Below are 25719 nucleotides of genomic sequence, written 5' to 3'. Positions count from 1 at the left end.
GTGGCCAGGTCAGACCAGGAGCGGCGTTTCTTAGGCGACCGGAATAGCTAGGTGAGGTAGCGGCGGACGCCAGAGAATTGGATGTGACTGAGGGTACCAACAACGCCATTTACCGCGCTCCCGCCTGCCCCTCCCCCCGCTAAGGCCCAGCGCGCCAGCCAATCCCCTCCCGCCGTCCCCTTCCCACCGGAGACCCCGCCCCCGGCGCCCAGGATGCTGGGCCCCCGCGGCGTGACGCGAGCACGGCAGCTCCGCCCCCTGCGTCTCTGGCCTCGCCGGCCTTGGGGGGGATGGTTCCATCATGGCGTCAATGCAGGTGAGAGGAGTTTGCAGCATCTGGGCGGGCGAGGGAGCCGCCGAGAAGACGCAAGCGTTTTGTCGGGGGCGGCGTCTGGGATTCTGGGGCACCCGGACGGGCTCGGGAGCGGCCCTGGTGGCCAGTCCTTTCCGAGCTTCAGGACGTTGGGGAGGGGTGAGAGGTGGCGAGAAGGGCGGGGGAGGGGGGTCCTCGGTCGGTCGAAGCGGACACCAGCCGGCCGGGAAGTTGGGGGATAAAGAGGCTAAGAGGAGGAAAGGGCGAAGTTTGGCGTTGACTCGGCGGCAGTGGTCTCGGAATCACCCCTTGCTTAATAGACGCTGGCCTGCCCGCCCGCCCCAGGGATGCCTTCTCCGCTATCCCCGGCCGGGCGGAAACAGCTGCTCTCGCCGTGTCGCTGGGGCAAGGGCGGCCCTGAGAGGGGCTGAGTGTGGGGGAGCTGAAAAGGCGTTCCGAGAGAGGGCGGCTGGCTGCAAAAGCTCTTCGCGGCCTCTACTCAGGCCTCCCACGCCCAGCTTCCCTGACTGCTCGGCCTCTCGGCTCTCCTTTCTTTGACTCTTAATCCTTTGCCCTGTGGGTACCTTTCTCTGTTAGTCTTCGCATTCTCCTCGAACGCTGGTCTGGCAGCTCACTTTGTCGCTCTTCCCGAAGCTGCCCATGGCCCATCAATATCATTTGCCGCCTAATATGCCATCTTCCCGAGATCTGAGTCACCAGCCCCCTTATACCTCCGGGATAGCTCGCCCTCAAAAAAAATTTTTTTTCCTACGGTGCCCCACCCTTGTGGTCGCGGTAAGGCTACAGTCCTTTGCCCTTCTTCCCTAGATCTTTAGTGGAATCTTAGTTTGGTAGGAGGTGTTTATCTACCTGACTTAGCAGTTCAGGGTTTTCTGGCTTTCCAACTTAATATACTTCTTTTTCCCAAACCCAAGGAGTTTGAATTTTTTTTTCAGGCAAAGATGGCAACCACAACTGCAGTTTTGTAGAGATTGACTCTGCATTATCTATAGCTTGCATTTAATTTTACAGATGAAGACTTAGCTCTAATGAGAACATGTAGGAAGAGAAGGTAGAACTGTTGTTTGGAGTGGCAGCTGAGTGCTTTTTAGAGTTTTAACATCTTAAAGAGATCTACGTTTTTCTTAGAAGGATTTAGTCCATTTCTTTCTGGAAGAATGAGCAAGTCTTCCTATCCTCTCCACCCTACGTTTTTTTTCCTCATTTCAAGGGAGAACAGTTTTTCTTCTCTTTTCTGCATCTTCCTCTTTTGCACACATATTTGCTTCACATTTACTTCTGTGCCTTTGTGTTACCTGTCCCCTTTCAGCCTGTTTTCCTTGCGATATTCTTTTTACCTTTGCTTCTTCCTCTGGACTTTCCTGCAGAATAGAAAAATGTCTAACTTTCCTACTTGAAGGGATGTCACAAAAACGGTGCAGGGAAAAAACAATTTGAGGAAACATACTTTACACTGGTCTCCCCAGAGACGTTAGAGAAGTTTCGTCATTTGAGCCCAAAAAAGGAACTGTGGAACAATAGTTGAATAGTAGATGTATAAGACTAAGATTATTTGATTTAGATTAAAACTGTTTTAAGACTGAAAATTATCGTTAAAATCCACAATACTTGTGATTATATTTGACAAGAAAATACAGGGATAACTAATTAGCTGGTTAGATTCAGACTTCAAGGGTCTGAAAAAAGGCAGATTTGCGTTTTTAAGAGAAAAAAATGAGTACAGAACTGAGTCAGTACAGAACTTAATGTTGATAATCTTGAATTTTACATGGCGACTTAAGTAATGGAAAAAAAAAACTACTTGCCAGTGAAATACTGCATTTTTCTGTGTCCCAAGTATTACCTCTGACCGTCTTACCACCCTTTATTCCTTTGTGTCTTCTGATTAGAGGAATGGAAAACTGATGCTTCCTATTTTAATTAAAACTAAATCCTTTTTGTATTTTTGAAATATCTGATACAGGTTTTCTGGTAGAATCTTGAAAAATAATTTTAATGTAGATAAATCAAGCTTTTTGAAACACTTCTTTGTGGTTATTCTGTCTTTGGTGAACAAAATTTTTTCCTGACCACCTTAATAGCAAAATTTTGTTTTAAAGATTTTTATTTTTTTAAAGTAATCTCTACAACCAGTGTGGGGCTCGAACTCAAAACCCCAAGATCAGGAGTTGCATGCTCTACCAACTGAGCCAGCCAGCTGCCCCTTAATAGCAAAATTGAACTCTTCAAAACAACTGAACTACATATAAAACTGCAGCCAAATTACAAAATTTGTTTATTCACTCATAAATTATTTTTCAAGGGCCTACTGTGTCTGGTACTGATGAGGGTGCTGGAGATAGAGCAGTGAACAAAAAAGCAGACAAGGATTTCTGCTCTCATGGATATAGTAGTCTAGTTGGGAGAGACAGATAAGAACCAAATACTTAAATTAATTGCATATTATATTAGAAGGTGATAATGCTACGAAGAGAAAGCATGGAAGGGAGTTAGGAGATGGATATTTTGGGGATTTCAGTTAGCGTGCTTAGGAAAAAGTATACTATACACAAATGCTGCTCTGACCACGTCCTTACCCAAAAAGTTTTCAGATTTCTTTTTTTTTTTTTAAAGATTTTATTTATTTATTCATGAGAGACAAGAGAGAGAGAGAGAGAAGCAGAGGGAGAAGCAGGCTCCCAAGGAGCAGGGAGCCCGATGCGGGACTCGATCCCAGGACTCTGGGACCATGACCTGAGCCGAAGGCAGACGCTTAACCGTCTGAGCCACCCAGGCGCCCAGTTTTCAGATTTCTTTATCTTACGCCAGGATATTATTGCTGCTGAGAAGATGACTTAAGCTGTAAGAAGAACTATTTTAAAAACATACAAATTATAGAAATGTAGTACAGGATTTGATTACTTGATAAAAAGGAAATAGTCTTCAGAATCAACATCAAGTAAGGGTAGACTTTGGCTTTTTCACTGGAGAGTATTTTGAAGTTGAGGTTTTAACTCCTTTAATGTATTCCCAACCTTTTCTCATTTGGTACACATAGAAAATAATTTTTGAATCACACACTAAGGTGGATGAAGTAAAACAGTGGGGATGAGTATCAGTATTCTGTCACATCTGTTATGCTGGGGATGCCCTACTCTAATACTGCCAAAGTTGTTCTTCAATATATAGTTAAAGGTTGTGGTTTTCAAACTTATTTGAGCCTTTGAGATTTTCTTGTTTTTCCCTACTGTTTCTTCCTAGAAGGAAGTCGCAAATTACCAAGATAATGGTTAGATTATGTTTTAAGAAAGCGTTCTTAGAGAATGGTGGGCTTCTGACAGTACTTAAAAATGGCAGGAGTTAGAGTAAAGAAACATCTCCATTTAATTGTAATAGTTCTAGAGATGTTAAATAACTCTTGTAGATTTTCTGCTTGCTTTTTCCTCTCTTACCTAATGGGGGTCTTACACTATTAACTGTTGATTTGACTAGATGGAAGGAGGTTAAGATTTAGGAACAGATGGATTATGAATGCGTGCTTATTTTCAGATGACTTTGAAATAATGTTGTGTCATGTTATTCACGACTCTGCACTGCTTTTTACTCAAGTGTCTGGCTGTAGCAATTGAGAGAGGTGGAATATGGGCTCTTACTGACATTTTTAGTAGTCACGTTGCCTTGACAGACTCCGTGTGATTATTGTTTGATGATGTGAAGGGTTACAGCATAATCAAAAGTTAGAAAGTTGACTCATCTTGGATCCTAAGGCTTATTGAATACTGGGAACTTGGGGAATGTATATGCCTAGAATTATAGTATCTGAGAAGGTTGACTGGATGCTCTGGCTAGGGATAGAGAGCTGTTGGGACAAGTCAAGGAAAGGGGTACCAGTATAGAATAGAATTGAAGGTATTTTGTTTGAATGATTAACCTGAACATCAGTGAAGTACACATGAATAAAGGATAAAGCTAAGGTAATCTTCCTAACTTTCAAAGCAGTCAATGGTACTTTCTTTTAGCTGTTAATCAATTACTGCTTAATGAGATGCCTTCTATTTTTATACTAAAGTGTTTGTTTGGGTGTTTCATTTAACTTTTCAGGTCTCTTCCACTCCCTTGGGCCATAGATCTCATGAGAATAGGAAAAATACCTTTTCTTTGTCTCTTAAAGTCACCTAGTGATTACAGTAAATGTTCAACACTTAACACTTCAAAAACCGTTTCTAATTAGCAAGTTCTGCATTAGTTTAATTCTATTTTAGAGAAGTCTTTTAAGCAATTCCATAATAGTAAGATTGAGTCCCTATAAAGGAATAATTTAAAGTTCATATATATATATATATATATATTCCCCCCAAAATTGGCTTATTTTCTTGATTTATATGTTTGCCATAACCTTAATGGTTTTCAAAGTATTTTTCTGTTCTTTGGATTCCAACCTTGTAAAATGGGAAGTCAGATAATCTTATTTCATTTCAATAGAGACAGTGACTTTAGGTAAGTAATCATTTATTTGGAAAGCGACTTACCCAAAATTACATAGCAACTGAGTGCTGAAACTGTGATTAGAAACCAAGCTCTGAAATCTGTTGATGCTATGAAGTTGTATGTAACTAACATGTTAACAAGTTTGGTGTTGTAGAGAAATCACTGGGATAATTACTTTTCAGTCAAGAAGTAAACATTTACTAGGGTAATATTTTATAGCTAAGATGAGAGAAAAATATTCCTTATATTTTATAATATAGTTATTTTATGCATACATTTTTTTTTTAAGATTTTATTTATTTATTAGAGAGAGAATGAGAGACAGAGAGCACGAGAGGGAAGAGGGTCAGAGGGAGAAGCAGACTCCCTGCCGAGCAGGGAGCCCGATGCGGGACTCCATCCAGGGACTCCAGGATCATGACCTGAGCCGAAGGCAGTCGCTTAACCAACTGAGCCACCCAGGCGCCCTATGCATACATTTTAAAAAGGATCTTTATGCACGTACTTGTGCACTGAGTAAAATTATGGCAAATCTTTACTGTTCAAAGATAGTCTTTATTATCAAGGAGAGTTTTAAAAGTAGAGGTGATCTGGCATCTTTCTGAAAATATAGTTCTGCATAGTGTTTATTTGAATTGAACATTTGTTACATGTTATTTCTTTGTATCACTGCTGTCTACATTAATTTTATCTACAAAATACTCGTTTGTGTTTGTGGAGTGTTTTTAATAATTCTTCATTTGATAGCCTTTTTTGTGAATGCAGGTTTTGGGTCACCAACAAATGGTGCATGCCTCTGAGTTATTTTATTCTGAGAAAAACTGATCTCATTCAGTAGGTCTTGTAAAAACTTCATCAGAAAAAAAAGCACAGGATCTGAAATCAAGACCTGGATTTAGGTTCTGTTTCACTAAATATCTATGTTGCCCAAAAATTAGGGTATCAAGTTGGTGGTTAAGACAAAAGTAAATTAATAGAGAGGTAAACATGTATAAAACTACCTTTTTTTTTTTTTTTAAGATTTTATCCATTTGACACAGAGAGACAGCGAGAGAGGGAGGGAACACAAGCAGGGGGAGTGGGAGAGGGAGAAGCACGCTCTCCTCCGAGCAGGGAGCCCAATGCGGGGCTTGATCCCAGGACCCCGGGATCAAGACCTGAGCCGAAGGCAGACACTTAACGACTGAGCCACCCAGGTGCCCCTAAAACTACTTTTTTGACTTTTTTTCCCCAAACCTGTTTTTTTTTTTTTTTTTTTTGTAGTTTTCCTCACATTGGTACATGGCAACTTTATCCATCCATTTGTTTAACCAGAAACCTTGGTTTCATCCCATCCCCTAGTGAAAACATTGGCAAATTCTGTCGAGCTTTACCTTCAAAATATATTCAGAATCGAACTGTTTATCCTTTCTTCCGAATTACTCCGAGATGTAAATCATCGTCATCCTTCATCTGGATTATATCAACAGTTTCATAACTGGTTTCCTGCTTCTGCCCTTGTTCCCTTACTGTCTTTTCTCAGCGCATTATTTAGATTCTTTCAAAACAAAAGTCTGATGTCATTTCACTTGCGTCGCTTCTGTGGCTTCCCTGTTTTATTCAGAATATACAGTTGACCCTTTAGTAATGCATGGTTAGTGGTGCTGACCCCTGAGCAGTCCAAAATACATACATAGCTTTTGACTTCCAAAAACTTAGCCATTTGGTGCCTGGGTGGCTCAGTTGGTTAAGTATCTGCCTTCAGCTCAGGTTAAGATCCCGGGGTCCTGGGATGATGGGTCCTGCATCTGGCTCTCCGCTCAGCGGAGAGTTGTTCAGCGGAGAGTCATCTTCTCCCTCTGACCCTCCCCCCTCTCGTGCTCTCTCACTCTCTCACAAACACACACTCTCTCAAATAAATAAAATCTTAAAAAAAAAAAAACTTAACCACCAATAGCCTACTGTTAGTTGGAAGCCTTACTGATAACATAGTTAACATATTTTGAATGTTATATGCAATATATACTATATTATTATAATAAAGTAAGCTAGAGAAAAAAGTTAAGAACATCATAAGGAAGAGAAAATGTATTTATAGTATTGTATTTATAAAAAAAAAATGCACATGTAAGTAGACCTGTGCATTTCAAATCCATGTTCAAGGGTCACCTGTAATCCAGAGTCCTTGTTAAGGCATAGAAGGCTTTAACTATGTTATCTCATTCCTCCCCCCCCCCCCCCCCCCCCCCAACCTGCTCACTTAATCTATACACTCCTTGCTATTTCTACCTCTGGGCCTTTGCCCTTACTTCCCCTGCTTGGAGTCTTCACCTATCTGGATGGCTCACTTCCTTTATTCTCTCAGATCTTTGTTCAAATGTTGTTACTTAGAGAATCCTTCCTTGACCCCCAATGTAAAATAGCTCTTCCATCCCTGCCACTTATAATTCCCCTTACCCTGCTAAATTTTTAATAGCCCTGACATTATTAATTTATTTACTATTTCTCCTGAACACAACTCAGTACCTGGCATGTATAGGCCCTCAGTAAATGTTGAAGGAATAAATGAGCACAGCTTCTGGATTCAGATAAACTTGGTTTGAATTCTAGCTTTGCCACTTAATAGCTGTGTAACCCTATTACACAGCTTATTTAAAAGTAGAGATGATGTGGCATCTTCCTAAAAATATTTTTATACAATATTTAAATATAGAATATTGTATAGAAACAGAACCCTATTACACAACCCTATTCTTTAACCCAGGGTGTAAAATAGGGATAATAAAACAATCATATGGGGTAAAATTGCAGATCACTTCATGTCATGGATCTTTATAGTTTTAGTGAGTTATAATGCTCTAAGCCTGTTATTTTGAACTACCCCTATCAGATACTCACTTAAAAAAAAAAAATTGTCGGGGCATCTGGGTGGCTCAGTTGGTTAAACATCTGCCTTTTTTGGCTCAGGTCATGATCCCAGGGTCCTGGGATTGAGTTCCATGTCTGGCTCCCTGCTCCACTGGGAATCTGCTTCTCTCTCTGCCCTTCCTTTCACTTGTTCTCTCAATTTCTCTCTAATAAGTAAATAAAAATCTTTAAAAAAAGATTGATTCCTCTCCTGTATTGGCTTTCAGTGGAAAAGAAGCAGATTTCCTATATGATCCTGTGTCATATGAGATGTCTCCTATTTCCACACTATAGGAAGGAGAGAGGAAGGTTTTTTTTTTTTTTAAAGATTTTATTTGAGAGAGCATGATAAAGCATGAAGTGGGGGGAGGGAGAGGGGACAAGCAGACTCCCCACTGAGCAGGGAGCCTGTTGTGGGGCTGAATCCCAGGACCATGGGATCATGACCTGAGCTGAAGGCAGACCCTTACCGGACTGAGCCACCCAGGCACCTTGGAAGTATGGTTTCTAATTAGCATGTATGCTTGACTAATTCTCAAATACTGAAGAGGATTAGCAAAGTAGTATTTTGAATCTTCTATATCAGTTTTAAATGGCACATTCAATTTTTTCTTTAATTGAAATATAATTCATATGCCATAAAACTTGCCATTTTTATTAAAGTGTACAGTTCAGTGGTTTTTAATATATTTACAACCATCATCACTATCTAATTCCAGAACATTTTCATCATCCCAGAGGAAACCCTTTACCTGTTGGAGTCACTCCCATTCCTTGACCATGCCCCACAGAATTCACTGATCTGTTTTCTCTGTTGGTTTGCCTATTCTGGGTATTTCATATAAATGGAATCATACAGTATGTGGTCTTTCATAACTGGCTTCTTACCATAATGTTTTTGAGGTTCGTTGTGTTGTAGCTTTTATCAGTACTTAATTCCTTTTTATGGCTATGAGTTCATTTTATGGTTATCTATCTACAGTTTATTCATCAATCGATTGACATTTGGGTGGTTTCCTGTTTCCATTCATCAGTTAATTGGCAGTTTGTATCGTTTCTACTTTCTGAATAATGCCGCTATGAACATTCATGTACATGTTTTTATTTGGGCATGTTTTAATTTGTCTTAAGTGTATACCTAGTGGCGGAATTGCTGGGTCATTTGGTAACTCTGTGTTTTACTTTCTACGGAACTGCCAGACATTTCCATGACAGCTGCAGTATTTTACATTTTACATTCCCACCAGCAGTGTGGAAAGGTTTGTTTCTACACATTTTGGCCAATATTTGTTGTCCTTTTTTTTTTTTTATTATAGCTCTCCTAGTGGATGGGAAGTGATATCTCCTTGTGGTTTTGATTTGCATTTCCCTAATGACTAAGGATGTTGAGCATCTTGCATTTATTGGTAAATTTCTTGAAGAAATGTCTATTCAAATCCTTTGCCCATTTAAAAGTTGAAGTTGTCTTTTGAGTTGTAATCGAGTTTTTTGTGTATTCTGAATACAAGCCCCTTATTAGATAAATGATTTGCAAACATTTTCTCCTATGAGTTGTTTGCACATTCTTGATGGTGTCCTTGAAAGCACAAAAATTTTTAATTTTGTTGAAGTCCAATTTATCTGTTTTTTTTTTCATCTGTCATTTATGCTTTTGGTGTCATATCTAAGAAATCATTATCTAATCCAAGGTCATAAAGCTTTACACTTTATTACAGCTCTGTATTTTTCTGAGATTGTTACAGTTTTAGCTCTTGCATTTGGGCTTTTGATTCGTTTTGATTAACTTATGTATGAGGCATATTTAGTTTTATAGCATTAATATAGCAGCTTGTTGTGTTTTTTGTTTTGTTTTTTTTTTTTTTTTTTTTGAATTTGCATAGGCCCAAGCTGAGAGCTCATTAGATTTGATAGTATCCTGCTGGATTCAAGTTATTTTTCTAGGTTGAGTGGAACTGTTAAGCTGTTTTTCAGATAAGAATTTATATTGTAGCCCTTCTACTAAGAAATGTGATTGTGATCCTAATAAACTATTACTGAGAATACTTACTCATCTATCAGCTTTTATAGTAATTAAAATTGGCATACCAACTTCAGTTTTTAGACTTAAAAAGCTTTGAGCCATAGGGCATTTTTAGAGGTCATCTAGTTCAACCATCATACTTTTTCTTTAAGTCATTGCTGCATTTTGTGATTAGAGGTGGTTGGTAACATATGATTTGTTTACTTTTGTACTACATGAAGATATATTGAGCAAATTGAGTATATAGTTTTTTTTTTAAATATAGATTTGATGAGGAAAATTGTCACATTCTTAGGAAATCCAATTTAGGGATTCTAGTGGAGAAAATTACATAGGTGAGCATATTGGTGTCATCTTAGTTCTTGAGGTTGCTTAGTGTAAACCCTCATAGAATTCATTGTAACAATTAGTTTGAGCTACCTTGATTTGATACTTCTACCTTGATTTGGTACGGCAGTATTCATGGATTCTGTATCTGTGAATCTGCCTGCTGGTATAATTTATTTGTAAGCCTAAAATCAACCCTCATTGTGCTTTTGTGGTGATTTGCACACATGTGCAGAGCTGTGAAAAATTGGAGTAGCTAGATGTGCATGTTCCCAAGTGCGGTCAAACAAGACAACACTCTGCCTTGATTTAGCTGTCATGCTGTAAACAGGTGTCCTTTTCTCAGTCTATTAGTGCCACGTTTTTTGCATTTTGGTGCTTTTGGGGATTTCACTGTTTAAAATGGCCTCCAAGCAAAGAATTATAGTGCTGTCTAGTGTTCCTAATAGCAAGAAGACTGTAATGTACCTTATGTAGAAAATATGTGTGTTAGGTAACCTTTGTTCAGGCATGTGCTGTTAGCCTTGGGTTCGACGTTAGTGAATCAACAACATATATTAAGGAGTCTTTAAACAGACACACGAAAACCTAGGTTATTAATTGGTTGAATGTGGCCAGAGGATGCAGAAACATACCTCTGTATTTCCCTTAGGAACAATTGTTCAGTATTTGCTAATTTAGTATTTGCTGTCACTTAATAGTCTATAACATAACTACCGTAAATAATGAGAATTGGCTGTATTTTGATTTAAATTTCAGTCTGCCTCAGGGTGCCTGGATGGCTCAGTCCGTTATACGTCCCACTCTTGAGTTCGGCTTAGGTCATGATCTCAGGGTTGTGAGGTCAAGCCCTGCATAGGGCTCTGCACTGGCCATGGAGCCTGCTCAAGATTCTCTCTCCTTCTGCACCCCCCCCCCCCCCCCCCCAAAAAAGTAAATTTCAGTCTGCTTTTGATTTGAAATGTGTTGAAACCAAGTTAAAACTGGTATAAAATATAATGTCCTTGCTACATCCAGGTTTTTTGTTTGCTTTTTCCCCCATTTTATACTGTAGATCAGTACCTTCTCCTTGTTTTTTTGAGTTACCCATACAATTCGAGTGAGTGGTTTTCCACTTTGGCATTGTATTGAAATCACCTGGGGAGCTTTTAGAGGAAAAAAACTATCCCCCGAGATTGATTTTAATTGGTCTGGCATGCATCTTGGGTATTGGAATTTTTCTCAGCTCCTGGATAATTCTTTTTGTTTTGTTTTTAAGATTTTATTTATTATTTACTTGAGAGAGAGAGAGCACACGCGGAGCGAGCCAGTTGGGGGGGCGAGGAGCCGAGGGAGTGGGGGACAAGCAGATTCCATGCTGAGCACAGAGCCTGATGGGGGCTTAATCCCTGCACCCTGAGATCATGACCTGAGCCGAAATTAAGAGTTGGACAGTTAACCCTCTGAGCCACCCAGGTACCCTACAGCCTAAGTGGAGAACTGATCTTCACTATAGTGGAGGAACTTAGGTGTGCAAATGATGTAAATTGGATATGATGTAATACATCTCCATGGACCAGATTTAGAGTTTAGGAGATAGTAGACATTTCAAAGTTGATACCTCTGGAGAGAACTTTAAGAACCAAATTTGAGCCTGAAAATGTTTATATGTATTCCGAGCTAGCTATATCCATTTCCTGTACATATCAGAACAAATGTTGACAGCTTTATCATTTTTAGTGAATTCTCTTGTTTGGTGGCTATTTTATACACAAAGTTCTGCTATGAGTTCTTCTGTGGAGGAGGATTAGTGAACAAAATACATTATGTGGCTGCTGTGTCGTCCTCTAGGCTGTTATGAGTTGAGTGATTGTTCAATGCCAATTGTGTACCTAGACAAACTTAGAAATTTTATGTCATGAATCTTTGGAGTTGAATTTGACTAGTTACAATCTCAAGTTGTTTTGTTGTTGTTTTAAATAATCTTAGGAGCCCTGTATTAAAATGAGTAACCCTTGGAATATTAGTCTTGTTTTTAGTCTTGCTAGCCCTTGCATCGCCCGTCCTAAGGCCTATACTGAACTTTTTATCAGTCCATTAAAATCCCTGAGAGTCAAGGTTGTTTAGGATTCTGGGAGCTGGATTTATCTCCCCTCCCCTTTGGTTGAAGTGACATTACTGCAAACATGTAGATTCTGTTGTACCCTTACTTGCTAGGAAAACTTAGCAGTTCTTTTTAGTCACTTTTTTTTTTTTTTTTGAGATGGAGGGAGAGAAAATCCCAGCTGACTTGCTGCCTAGGGCAGAGCCCAACTCAGGCTTGATCTCACAACCCTGAAATCAAGACTTTGATGCTCAACTGACTGAGCCTCCCAGGCGCCCTACTTTTCAGTCACCTTTATATCAAACTTCCATTTTGAATTCTGGGTAGTTTGGTAGCTCCCCATCTTATTGTTTCTGGGATTAAAAAAAAAAAAAACCTTTCTAGCAAGTTATTTAGTTAGCCCTTTTGCTTTTATACCTGACATCATGAATCCACCAAACTTAGTCTCAGTCCTCATAGTTATACATACTTTTTCTTAACTCAGAGCACTTTTTACCTCTTTTATAGTATTTTTCATTTCTGCCTTGTATATATTGTAAAGGTACTTTGTCTTTATTAGGTTTTAACACAGAGCAAGTACACTAGAGGTGGTAAGCACTCAGATGTTTTCTGAGTATTCTATTTACTTAAATAGAACAGAAACGTAAATGCTTTTTTTTCAAAATAGGTCAGAAGTGATATGAAAACATTGATTTCTTGCTGTATGTCTTATTTCTTTGATGTCTGTCTTTTGCTTCAGCTTCTGTCCTGCCTGGTCCCATTATAGAAACTAAAGAGTTGAGTTGAATGGGAGAAAGTATATAGAATTTAAAATCGGTGTAAATTTCCTGTTAATTATATGCATCTCTTTCAATTTGATTAATATTTTGTTGGTAATGCTTTCACTTTGGAGAGACCTTTATGAACTCAGCGAAAATCTATTTTTTTTCTCATTAGACTTCCAATCCACACCCTTATCTTTTTTTTTTTTTAAGATTTTATTTATTTGTCAGAGAGAGAGCGAGAGCACAAGCAAGAGGAACTGTAGGCAGAGGGAGAAGCAGGCTCCGCGCTGAGCAAGGAGCCTGATGCTGGGCTCGATCCCAGGACCCTGGGATCATGACCTGAGCTGAAGGCAGACACTTAACTGATGAGCCACCAGGCGTCCCTCCACACCCTTGTCTTGACAGCAGATAATCTTAGATCTTGCGTCATTGATACTAAAATTATGTGATTGCTTTCTTCCTGAACCCAAATATGTTGTGTCTCAGGATACTTCTCATATCTGAAATTGTATTATTTTTCCAGATGTTTTATTCCTTGGGTGTGTCTGGGTGTGGTTTGGGTATAGCCAGTTTGTGTGTGCTTACAGAGGTGAAGGTGTGAGGTTGTTTAGTGTGGGCGTGTTTTGGTATAGGAAGTTTGTGATTAGTTCCTTTACATGTTGCAGAGGATAGAACATCTGTTGATGTCTAAAATGCAGACTGGTTTCTGATAAGCCTTTTCATCTTTAAACATAGTTAAAGCTTTTGCATAGTGACAGAGCTTTACTTCAGATTCTTCCAATTTAAAGTGTATGGAAGAAATTGGTCAGTTTAGAATACTACTACCAAAAACAAAACAAAAAACCAACACAAAAATCAACTCTGAATGATAAAGAAGTCTGGCTGAATCCTGGCAAGCCTGTAGTTTTCAGAAGTTTGTGTTGACAATGATAGAAGTACCAGAGAAAGCTAAGGTAGTTAATGGTGATGGCTTGGAAAGGATTATCTGTGATTCTAAACAGCAAAAGTGATGTGAATAGGTACTGCTTCTCTCTCTTTTTTCAGCACCTATTCTAAAATTACATTTTTGTACCTGCTTTTGACGGAAAGCAGATTTTTTAATTTAAAATATGTTGTTAATGTTTTTTATTATCTTATTTTACATTCATAAAGTAGCAAAAAAATAAGATAAAATTCAGCTCTAGTTTTGTAATTGAAAAAAAATTAAAGGTAAATTGATAATTTCCTAAACATAGGTTGCCAAAATTGGTTATATAAATCAATCATTTATACTTTTCGTATTTCTTATTATTAGGATGAAACGGTGTAAATACATTTTATATTTTCTTTATTATTCAAATAGACTGTTTTGTGTTACTCTCCGGAAAAAACCGAGTTGTTGTTTTATTTGTGTGTGTGTGCGCGCGTGTGTTTTAAGTACTTTACACCCATGGTGGCCTTGAACTCAACGACCCTGAGATCAAGAGTCTCGGGCTCTTCCAAGCTGAGCCAGCCAGATGCCCCCAAGTTGTTTTAATCAAAATCTCAATGGCCTTGTATTTCCAGAAAGTTTACATACTAATGTTACAGAAGTTGTTGACTTCTGAGTTTGCCTGGAGTAAAAGAAGCATGCTAAAGATAGATAGTCTTAGAATCTCAGAGTTACATTGTGGCTATTTTTGACAACTGAGGCTCAACTATGTATAAATTTATAAGCAAAAATTGTTATTTTTACAGCATTCTGGGTGCTTGGCTGTCTCAGTCAGTGGAGTGTGCAGCTCTTGATCTTGGGGTTGTGAGTTCATTGGGTGTAGAGATTACTTAAAAATCTCCCCCCCCCCCCCCCCTGGATTTTTTTTTTTTTTTAGAGAGGGAGGGGGGGCTGTGGGAGAGGGGCAAAGGTAGAAGGAGGGAGAGAATCTTAAGCAGGCTCTACACCCAGCACAGTGCCCGATGTAGGGCTCAGTCTTACAACCCTGAGATCATGACCTGAGCTGAAATCAAGAGTGAGACGCTTAACTGACTGAGCCACCCAGTTGCCCCTAAAATAAAATCTTTTTTTTCCCCTAAAGATGACTTAGAAATTTGAACTTGATCTTTATTAAAATAGTAGCCTTTTGTAACATTAATGTCTTTAATAAAACATAAATTGAAACTTATGAAAAAAATAACTACTTTTATTTTGATCATTTCTGTATATGTACACATATATGAGATACTCCGTCGTCTACTTTAAGCACGGTCTTAAGCACATTGCCATATTCTTTGTGTTAAAAATCTTCCTGTAAGAATTAAAAGTCATTTTTATTTTCTTTCCTTTTTTTCTTTTTTGATTCTTATTTGCTAAAGTTAATGAGTCTAATCTTGTAAAAGTTTCTATCTGCCATTGTCAAGAGAAATGATTGGAATAAATCCCTAAAATCACAGGATAGCATAACTGAGCATGCTGAGGAAGAAAGCAAACAATTGTGTACCTTCAGTGTAATAAAAAAGTTGCACAAACTGTCTTTTCATTAAATGGGTATTTGGGGGGTGCCTGGGTGGCTCAGTTGGTTAAGCGACTGCCTTCGGCTCAGGTCATGATCCTGGAGTCCCTGGATCGAGTCCCACATCGGGCTCCCTGCTCAGCAGGGAGTCTGCTTCTCCCTCTGACCCCCCTCTCATGTGCTCTCTCTCATATAAATAAATAAATAAAATCTTTAAAAAAAAAACAAAATAAATGAGTATTTGGGTTTGACAAAGTAACTAACCTAGAATCTTAAGGTTAGTAGGTCACTTTATGATTTTATTCCTGCTGATGGGAATCTTTGTAAATAGTGCTTAGAAAGGCATCATACTTTGTGGACGTTTAAATGGGTAAAGGGTAACAAGGGGAGGAAGAAAAATGGTTTATACTGAGTAGCTTTTTCCCCTCAATACTATTTTTAATTAAAAATGGAAATTTACTTGCTTTAGATAAGATAAAAGGTACTGATAACATGAATTATGAACCTGTTTGGTTTCATAGTGGTGATTTGTTCATTTGGTTAACTAAAAACGTTTGTACTAAAAACAGCTCTTTATACAGTAGCTGCCTCTTTATCTGCATTTTCGCTTCTTTGGTCCAGAAGCAGACAGTCCTCCTTTTCACATATTGATCCTCCTTCTGACATATCTTCATTAGAAGGTCAATAATACCTTAATGCTGGGTCACAATGCTACATCATTCTTCTCACTTCATCTCATCATGTAGGCAATTTATCATCTCACATCATCACAAGGAGGGTGAGTTCAGTATAATAAGGTATTTTGAGAGAGAGAGAGACAACATTCACATAACTTTTATTGCAGTGTATTATAGTTGCTGTATTTTATTACTAGTTATTGTTGTTAATCTCTTACTGTGCTTAATTTATAAATTAAACTTTATCATAGGTGTGTATGTATAGGAAAAAACAGTATATATCAGTACTGTCTGTGGTTTCAGACATCACAAGGGGTCTTGTAATGTATCCTCCTCAGATAAGGGGGGACTGCTGTATTTAGTTTTGGGGAACATGTTTTAAACCATTGTGGTTATGTAGAGATATGGATATAGAAGTTACACTGTGTTCACATTAGATGAACATATTATAATATCATAGAGAATTTACAAGGTAATATAGAGAAGTGCTTAAAACTTTAATGAGAATATATACATCACTGTAAAACTACAGAAAACTAATTGTAGGTAAATATGATTGAATCAGACTGAACAGTGTCTAGAGAAAGCTGCACGTAGCTTTAATTTGTGAAAACAAGTAGAATAACCTGGGTTCTGGGACTTTTAAATTAAAAGGAAATTTAGAGATCATTTAATCTAACTTTTTTTTAATGAAAAAAAATGGGCCCAAAGGTGAGGTAACTTAACTTGGCTAGGTTTATGGTACTTAAGGTGTACTGTAATTTGCGAAATGTCCTCCCTAACTTAAGTATTTGGAATTCATACTTTTTAGATAATTCTACTTGACAGAAAAGAAATGGTCTCAAAGAAATTGTCTTTATTATCAATTTTATCTGTCCAAGATGAGTTCCATTACAATAGATTTTATGTTCCCTGGAAAATGTTGAGCTCAGGATGGTAAAAATCGCTATAAGAATGCAATACATTTTTAAAAATACATGTATTAGAAGAATTTCTAACAGTTATGTTCAGTAAATTACAAATCATCGGATGTCTGTTCCTTTGGGATTAAATCTATAAGAAGGAAGGATCTCTCCAACTAAGATCCATCAAATTTGCGGCTTAAAAAGAATCTTCTAAAATCTTATTAGTCATAAAACTTATAAAGGCCCTGAAAGCTGTCTTTTGGTATAGAGAGTTGTGTCCGTGTTTGTTCTGACATCAGTCTCATTAGTCATATTTGTTTCTATTTTCTTTCCCCTTATAAGCTAAGCTTTCATGTGCACTGCACCCCCTCCACCTTCAATTTTAAATTATTCTTTAGAATAAGTTTTCAAGAATAGTGTTACTAAGTCTGATAGAATTCAGTGTTTTCTAGCTCTTGAAATACTTGATGGCAGTGAATTTAAAGTCGTAGGGAAGAAGCTCACCAAAAATGGTAGACAATTACTTTGCTTTAGGGGTACCTACGAAAAGAGGGACCAGTAAGTAAGACATAAGTATAGCAGAAATAGGAATGGAGCCAAGTTTTGTATAACAGAATCAAAGGAGGTAAAGCTTTTCACACAGAAGATTATAAGTAATGAGCGATAAGTCACCAAAATAAGAATCCCATGCCCGACGTGGGGCTTGAATTCATGACCCTGAGATCAAGAGTCACATGCTCTACCAACTGAACCAGCCAGGCACCCTGAGCCCCAGTAGATTTAATAAGCAAGTGGCATTGAACCTTGAAGCTTTGAGGGGTTGACGCTTAAGTGAATTTTTAGAGGGGAAATAAAGGCAGTGAATGTTGGCTGAGTTCAAGGAGTTGGGACAGAGAAAGGAAAGGAGGAAATGGATAGAGATAGACGATGAAGGATGACTTTTTGCTTTTTTTTTTTTTTTTTTAAAGATTTTTATTTATTTGTTTAACACAGAGAGAGCACAGTAGGCAGAGCAGCAGACAGAGGGAGAGGGAGAAGCAGGCTCTCCGCGGAGCAGGGAGCCCGATGCAGGGCTCGATCCCAGGACCCTGGGCTCATGACCTGAGCCGAAGGCAGCCGCTTAACGACTGAGCCACCCAGGCGCCCCAACTTTTTGCTTATTTTAAAGCTAGAAGAGATCCAGTTGTTGACCAAAGGGAAGGGGTTATGGAATGGGAAAGAGTGAAGTTACTAGAAGTCAAAATATTAATTATAAGAACAAGATCCTGGATGACTTGATAAGGTCATCCTTATCAAGTGATGAGGGAGAGAGACAAGGGATGGGAAGATTTTGAGAAGGGAAGAGAATCTCCTTTGGGAATTAAGTAAGGGACCAGAGATTGACTATAGGGACAGTGTGATTTTTTTTCCCCCCTTTTAGTTGTCTAAAAATTTGGTAGTTTGCATTCTTTGCATGTTTCGTATTTTTTGCTAAGAGGAAGCTTTCCATTAATAAATTTTAGAGAACATTTGGGGCTAATTTTATAGATTGCAGCTGAGAGAAAAGCTGGTTTGTTATTTAAAAACACTTCCCCAAAGCAAAAGAAGCTGATGCATGTTTTTATTTGCTCTCTAATAAAGTTGGTTAGGGAAAACTCATAATTTTAGGATAGTCATCTTTATTTCTTTTTTTTTTTTTTTAAAGATTTTTATTTATTTATGAGAGAGAGAATGAGAGAGAGAGCATATGAGAGGGGGGTGGGTCAGAGGGAGAAGCAGACTCCCTGCCGAGCAGGGAGCCCGATGCGGGACTGGATCCGGAGACTCCAGGATCATGACCTGAGCCGAAGGCAGTCGCTTAACCAACTAAGCCACCCAGGCGCCCATCTTTATTTCTTTTTATTTACCATCTTATTTTTTTCTTTATTGCCATCTTTGAATTTTCATGCTACTTTAGTGTGTTTATTTTGAACTTTAAACTTTTCTCTGTCAAATAAATAAAATCTTTAAAAAATAATAATAATAAACTTTTCAAAATAATGTTTTATCTGTTGTAAGATCTAATTCTATCCTGTTAACAGTCTGAGGTAGATATTTAATTACGCAGAAATTAAGATAAAGATGATTATTCAAAGTTACATATGTACCTGGAAAGCAGGTATTGATTTTTTTCAATTAAATATATCTTTTACAGCATATTCTAACTTATACTCTTAAGGTTTGTGCTTTGCTTACATTTTGAACAAATAAGTGACAGATCCTATTATCCTAAACCCTAATTCTTGTTTCTTAATGATAGATCTGCAGTTTGAATTGTAGGTCAAACCAAACTTTCCACTCTTTGAGGACAGTATTTTTTTTTTTAAGTTTCTTTTTAAATTTTTTTTTTTAATTTTTTTTTTTTTTAAGATTTTATTTATTTATTTGACAGAGAGAGACCCAGTGAGAGAGGGAACACAGCAGGGGGAGAGGGAGAAGCAGACTCCCTGCCGAGCAGGGAGCCCGATGTGGGACTCGATCCAGGGACTCCAGGATCATGACCTGAGCCGAAGGCAGTCGCTTAACCGACTGAGCCACCCAGGCGCCCGAGGACAGTATTATCGGTCATTTTATTCAGCATGTTTATTTAAGGCTTGATGTGTGCCAAATCCTGGCTATAATGTGCTTTTTCCACTACACAGCATGTTTCATGCTTTATGACATTTTATTTTCCTGAGTAACTTCTTTATTAACACTTACCAAAGTCAGTGAAGGTAGCCCAGCCTGGCAAATCTGGAAGGTAAAAAATTTTGAACTCTACCTCTACAGTGGGGAAAAAACCCAAATTTAAATATTCTTCCAAAGTTAAGACCTCATCTCAATGAGGCTTAATGCTGATGACAGCTTTTCATCTACAGCAAGAAATGTAGTGATTGAGGAGATAAAGTAGACTCAGAACTGTATTTTACTTCATTTGGAGTCAGTGTTTCTGGGTAACTTAAGTATTTTGTTTGGAGTGGTAATTTTCAAAACACCAGATAGATAACTTCTGAACTAGCTTGAGAAATTCAGGTTTGATTCTGGGGTTGTAAACGCATTGCCTCTTGAATGAAGCCAAGGTGGATTATATAAAGTATGTGTGATGCATACATTGGGTTCATGATAGAGATCATACCCAGCCTAAAGAGCCTCATTTAAAAGGAACAGCTATGCTTCAGCTCTGGTTGATTAACTTGTTTTCATCTGTCGCTCTTAATGTTCACAAAACGCTTGAATTCTACGGGTTCAAAACTGAATTTAATCTCAGCTGCCTCCAGCCTCACATAGACAAAGATCAGCTATCCCTGCCTGTTTCTCTTACTGTATTTCTTTCAGATTAATAGCACCACCATCCATCCAAACTAACATCCTCTAGTCATTCTCATTTCTTCTCTTTCTTCCTCCTCCCATCTAGTCACCACTAAATCCAGTCCATTCTGCATCCTAATTATTTAGTCCTTTGATTGCCGTGGTTGTTCGCTAGTTATGTCCCAACTCTTTTCTAGTAGTTTTCAGTCTGACTTCCTGGCCTTCATTCTGTCTTAATTTCTCCAGTACATCTGCCACACCATTGTTAGAGTTACCCTTTTTTAATAGGAAAAGCCTCCTATCTGCCCCTTCTAGTTGTACCTCATTACTCTTCCTCTGAGTAAATTTCTTCTCTGGTTTTTTTTTTTTTTTTTTTTTAAAGATTTTATTTATTTATTTGAGACAGAGAGAATGAGAGAGAGAGAGTACATGAGAGGGGGGAGGGTCAGAGGGAGAAGCAGACTCCCTGCTGAGCAGGGAGCCCGATGCGGGACTCGATCCAGGGACTCCAGGATCATGACCTGAGCCGAAGGCAGTCGCTTAACCAACTGAGCCACCCAGGCGCCCTCTTCTCTGGTTTTTATTGCCAATTTTTCTTTGTAGATTTACCTTTTTTTTTCAAGATTTTATTTTTTTACTTGACAGAGACACAGAGGGAGAGGGAACACAAGCTGGGGGAGTGGGAGAGGGAGAAGCAGGCTTCCCATGGAGCAGGGAGCCCGATGTGGGGCTTGATCCCAGGACCCTGGGATCATGACCTTAGCTGAAGGCAGACACTTAACGACTGAGCCACTCAGGCGCCCTGATTTACTTTTTTTTTTTTTTTAAGTATATATGTATTTATTTATTCTAGAGAGTGAGAGGGGCAGAGAGAAAGGGAGAGAATCCCGGGCGCCTGGGTGGCTCAGTTGGTTAAGGGAGAGAATCCCAAGCAGATTCCACAGGAAGTACAGAGTGGTAGTGGCTCAATCTCCTGACCCATGAGATATGACCTGAGTCCAAACCAAGAGTCAGTTGCTTAGACTGACTGCACCATCCAGGTGCCCCCCTTGTAGGTTTACTTTAAACAGTATATTGTTTTGCTTTTTTGAAGATTAAATAAATGAAATCATACTCTGAGTTTTTCTGACTTTGATGTTTAATCCATTTTGATGATGTGTAGTACATTTTTAAGGTTAAGTAGTATTCCATGTTATAAAGTCTATCTATTAGGAACAGTGCTGCTTTAAATATACCTCTTTCCTGGTGCACATGTGCATGGTTTTCTTTAAGGTATATATCTAAGAGTGGACTTGATGGGTTGTACCATGTCTTTGTTCGGTTTTACCAAATGTCAGAAGTGGTTAAATCAGTTTATGTTTTTGCTGGTAGTACAGGAGTCCCAGGGATACCACATATTCTTGTCTGAGTTAATTTTTGTAGGTGGTATCTCATTGTGGTTCTATTTTACATTTCCTTGATTAATAGAGAGGTCAGATACTATTTGTTTATGGACCATTTGTGTTTCCTCTTGTATGAAATGCCTGTTGATTGTTTTTGATTCATTTGTCCTTTATTGATTTACAGTTCTTTTGTATGGCTAAATTCTTTTCCCAGTTGCAGATTTGTTTTTTCACTTTCATGGTATCTTGATGAACCCCAAAGAAAATTTGTCAGTGTTTTCCTTTTGTTCTTACTAAGAAATCCTTTTCTACTCTGACTGAGCTCATGAAATTTACCTAAATTTTGTCCTAAAATGTTGTCTTCCAAAAAGTCTTATGGTTTAGCCTTTCACATGTAAGTCTTTTAATTCTTACGGTTTGAGGCAGGAATATTATTTATTTATTTACTTACTTACGTACTTACTTACATACTTACTTACTTCCTACCCGATTTGTCTCAGTCCCATTTACTAAGAGCTTTTCCTGTTTGGTCACCAATCAAATTTCCAAATAGTATAGGTCAGCTTCTGTGCTCTCTCTCTCCTGTCCCATTTGGTCTATATATGTCCATATTTCACAGTTTACGATGAAATCTTGATACCCACTAGGGTTAGTCCTGCCATCTTGCAAGTCTAGATGTCTTTTCTTAAGCCAGATATTAAAAGAAATTTGCAAAAATGTAAAATAATGCTATTCTTAATAGTTTTTGTATCAGAAATAGTTATTTTCATAAAATACTTGTATGTTATTAAGCAGTGTTTATTTTTATTTATAAGTGAATTAACAGACTAAAATTTCACAGTTCAAATTTCTAATACAGTAAGTATCAATATGTGTATTTGCCACAGATTAGCAAAAGCTCTTTGGGGTACTAAAAAATTTGTTTAAGTATAAAAGGCTTCTAAAACCAAAAAGTTTAAGAGCCATTGCTCTAAACATTTAAAACTATAATTTAGTTTATGTTAAGTACACTTTTAGCTATATTCCACAGGGAGTACAGAGTGGTGGTGGCTCAATCTCCTGACCCATGAGATATGACCTGAGTCCAAACCACGAGTCAGTTGCTTAGACTGACTGCACCATCCAGGTTGCCCCCCTTGTAGGTTTACTTTAAACAGTATATTGTTTTGCTTTTTTGAAGATTAAATAAATGAAATCATACTCTGAATTTTTCTGACTTTGATGTTTAATCCATTTTGATGATGTGTAGGTTTTATAGGTAATATTTTGATGATAATTTCTGAATATATTTGGTCTCTACTATGATTTCGTCTTTGATCATTGAATTGTTTAAAAGTATGTTTTAAAATTTCCAAGTGTAGGGATGCCTGGGTGGCTCAGTTGGTTAAGCGTCTGCTTTTGGCTTAGGTCATGGTCCCAGGGTCCTGGAATCGAGTCCCGCTTCAGGCTCCTTACTCAGCAGGGAGCCTGCTTCTCCCTCTGCCTGCCGCGCTCCCTGCTTGTGCTCTCTCTCTCTCTCTCTGACAAATAAATAAAATATTAAAATTTCCAAGTGTATATATTTTCTCCTAGTTCTTTGTGCTATTTCTAATGTAACTGCATTGTCAGAGGATGTGATTTGTGTCATACAGTTCTTTGAAACTTGTGAAGTAGATTTTATGGCTTAACAGCGGTCATTTCTTCTAAATGTTTTATAAATGCTTGAAAAACTTTTCTTCTCTAGTTATTAGTGGCAGTGTTTTTAAAATGCTCTATTGATCAGTGAACAGATAGGAAAATAATAACTGCTCTAGATTTTTTTTTTTTTTTTAAAGATTTTATTTATTTATTCGAGAGAGAGAGAGCATGAGAGTGGGGAGGGTCAGAGGGAGAAGCAGACTCCCCGCCGAGCAGGGAGCCCGATGCGGGACTCGATCCTGGGACTCCAGGATCATGACCTGAGCCGAAGGCAGTCGCTTAACCAACTGAGCCACCCAGGCGCCCTGCTCTAGATATTTTAAGGCAGAGATTTAATGCAGGTAATTGGTTACAAGGGTGTGGTTAGGACTAGAACTGCAAAAGGGAGGGGAGAGTGTTTGAGAAGAACAAAAAGGAGGTTTGTTTTCAAAAGATCTGGGAGTTGTACTACTTAATGACTGGAACCAAAGAGCTTGCACTTGTTGCTGAGCGGCTGGAGCTACTCAGAAAGTTACTGCTATTGGTAGAAACCCACTACCTGCCCTTGACTTCAATAGGAGACACCTTCAGCAGGAGGCATTATCAGAACCAGGGGATGGGGAATGGCATTTTTTCTTAAAAAAATTTTTTTTTCCCACTGCTTCCTGTTGGCACAACCTACAAGGGAGTCTCAAAAGTAGTTTGCAGGCTTTTTTGTCTGATTGATTTGTCCATTACTTTGAGATATATTAATAAAATTTCCTGTTATTAAGGTAGATTAATTTCCTTTGCTTATCTGTTTTTGAGGCTGAGTTGGGTATATACAAGTTCTGTGCTTTTGGTGAATTGAACCTTTTATCACTGTCTAGATTTCTTCTTTATCTCTGTTAGTATTTTTGGCCTTAAAGTTGGTTTTACTTGATACTAGTAAACTATGTCCACTTTCTTGCGGCCTGGTATCCTTTCTTGTCCTTTGCCTTTGAATCTTCCTCTGCTTTTATGTTTTAGTTATATCTTTTAAAAACCTCATATCTATATATATTCACCATCTATTTAACTTTCTTTACCTTTTAAAGAACTTGATCTAATTTTTTTAATAGTAACTGATATCGTGGAATTTATTTCATTTTGTATGCTTTTCATTTGGCCTGCTTTTTTTTGTACCTTTATCTTTCCCTTAGTATGGATTGATTTTCTTTTTTCTCGTTTTGTTTTTCCCTTTACTTGTTTTAAAGATATACCTCCTATTCTTTTAGGAGTTGCCCTAGCTTTTTTTTCCATTTATTTTATTGTTATTCTTGCTTTTATTGCAAACTTTTTGTTAACAAAAATATCAAACATGAAGAGTAGGAAATATAGTACATCTATAGCTTTTTTGTAGATTCAAAGTTAATATTTTCCTTATTTATCTTTCATTTTTTATTGTTTGATAGATTGCTTAACTAACAGTCTTTTGAGAAATAATTTACATACCATGATCATTTGTTTAAAGTATTCAATCTAATGGCTTTTAGTATATTCAGAGTTGGGCAACTGTCACCACAGTCAATTTTTGAAAAGTTTGATGAATGTTTTTACTGAGGTCTAACATACAGAAAAGAGCAGAAATCTAAATGCAGAGTGTACAGATTCACAAAGTGTATTCTATCACACATAAAGAAATAGAATAATAGCTGTACCCCAGGAGCCTTTCTTATGCCCACTCCCAATCACTACTACCTTCTGCTCTTCAAAGGTAATCACTATCTTGACTTCTAACACCATCGATTACTTTGTTAGTGAGCGTTATATAAGTGAAATTATATGATATGTATTCTTTCCTTTGTCTGACTTCATTTGCTCAACAGTAGTTTGTAAGATGATTCATGTTCTGTGTGGAACTGATTCATTTTTATTGAAGTGTATGAATAGACCATAAATTATTTACCCATTTTACTGTTGATAGACTGTTCCTAGTTTGGGCCTGTCATGAATAATGCTGCTATAAACACACTTCTGCATGTGTTTTGTTGACCTATATATGTTGGATAGATACCTTGGGATGGAAATGGTGGGTGAGTCATAGTTTATATTCAGGTTTACAAAGTGCCAAATGGTTTGTCCACCAACAGTATGGGAGTTCCACTTCCTGCACGTACTTGCCAACTTGGTCTTGTCAGTTGTTTTTAATGTTAGTTATTTGGGTAGATATATGTTATTACTGTAATATGGCTTTAATTTTCATTTTCTGATGATCAGTGAGGTTGAGTCCTTTTTCATGTAAATTGGTCATTAGGTTGCTTTCTGTAAATTGTGTGTTCTAGTCTTTTGCCAGTTTTTCTGTTTGGTTTGTATCTAATTTAATATGCACAGTTATCAAAACCTAAAGCTTACCAATGTTAATTATACTGGAATTAAAATAAAACAACAATCATTGTCTTTCAAAAAAAATAAAGCTTATGAATATT

At 37.9% G+C, this 25719-nt stretch overlaps 1 protein-coding gene across 1 annotated transcript in view; it reads left to right on the top strand.

The window, feature by feature from the left end:
* Positions 1 to 223: 223 nt before the first annotated feature.
* UBE2W (ubiquitin conjugating enzyme E2 W) overlaps positions 224 to 25719 on the top strand; it is a 72243-nt gene continuing 46747 nt past the window's right edge. Inside the window, exon 1 of the mRNA XM_021688643.2 lies at positions 224 to 316. Within this exon, the coding sequence (XP_021544318.2) occupies positions 302 to 316 (15 nt within the window). The 5' untranslated portion in view covers positions 224 to 301. The remainder of the gene's footprint in view (positions 317 to 25719) is intronic.

The sequence above is a fragment of the Neomonachus schauinslandi genome, chromosome 4, assembly GCF_002201575.2.
Source record: "Neomonachus schauinslandi chromosome 4, ASM220157v2, whole genome shotgun sequence".
In the NCBI taxonomy this organism is placed as follows: domain Eukaryota; kingdom Metazoa; phylum Chordata; class Mammalia; order Carnivora; family Phocidae; genus Neomonachus; species Neomonachus schauinslandi.
The sequence above is the reverse complement of the archived record's forward strand: the minus strand, read 5'-3'. Positions and strand labels throughout refer to the sequence as shown.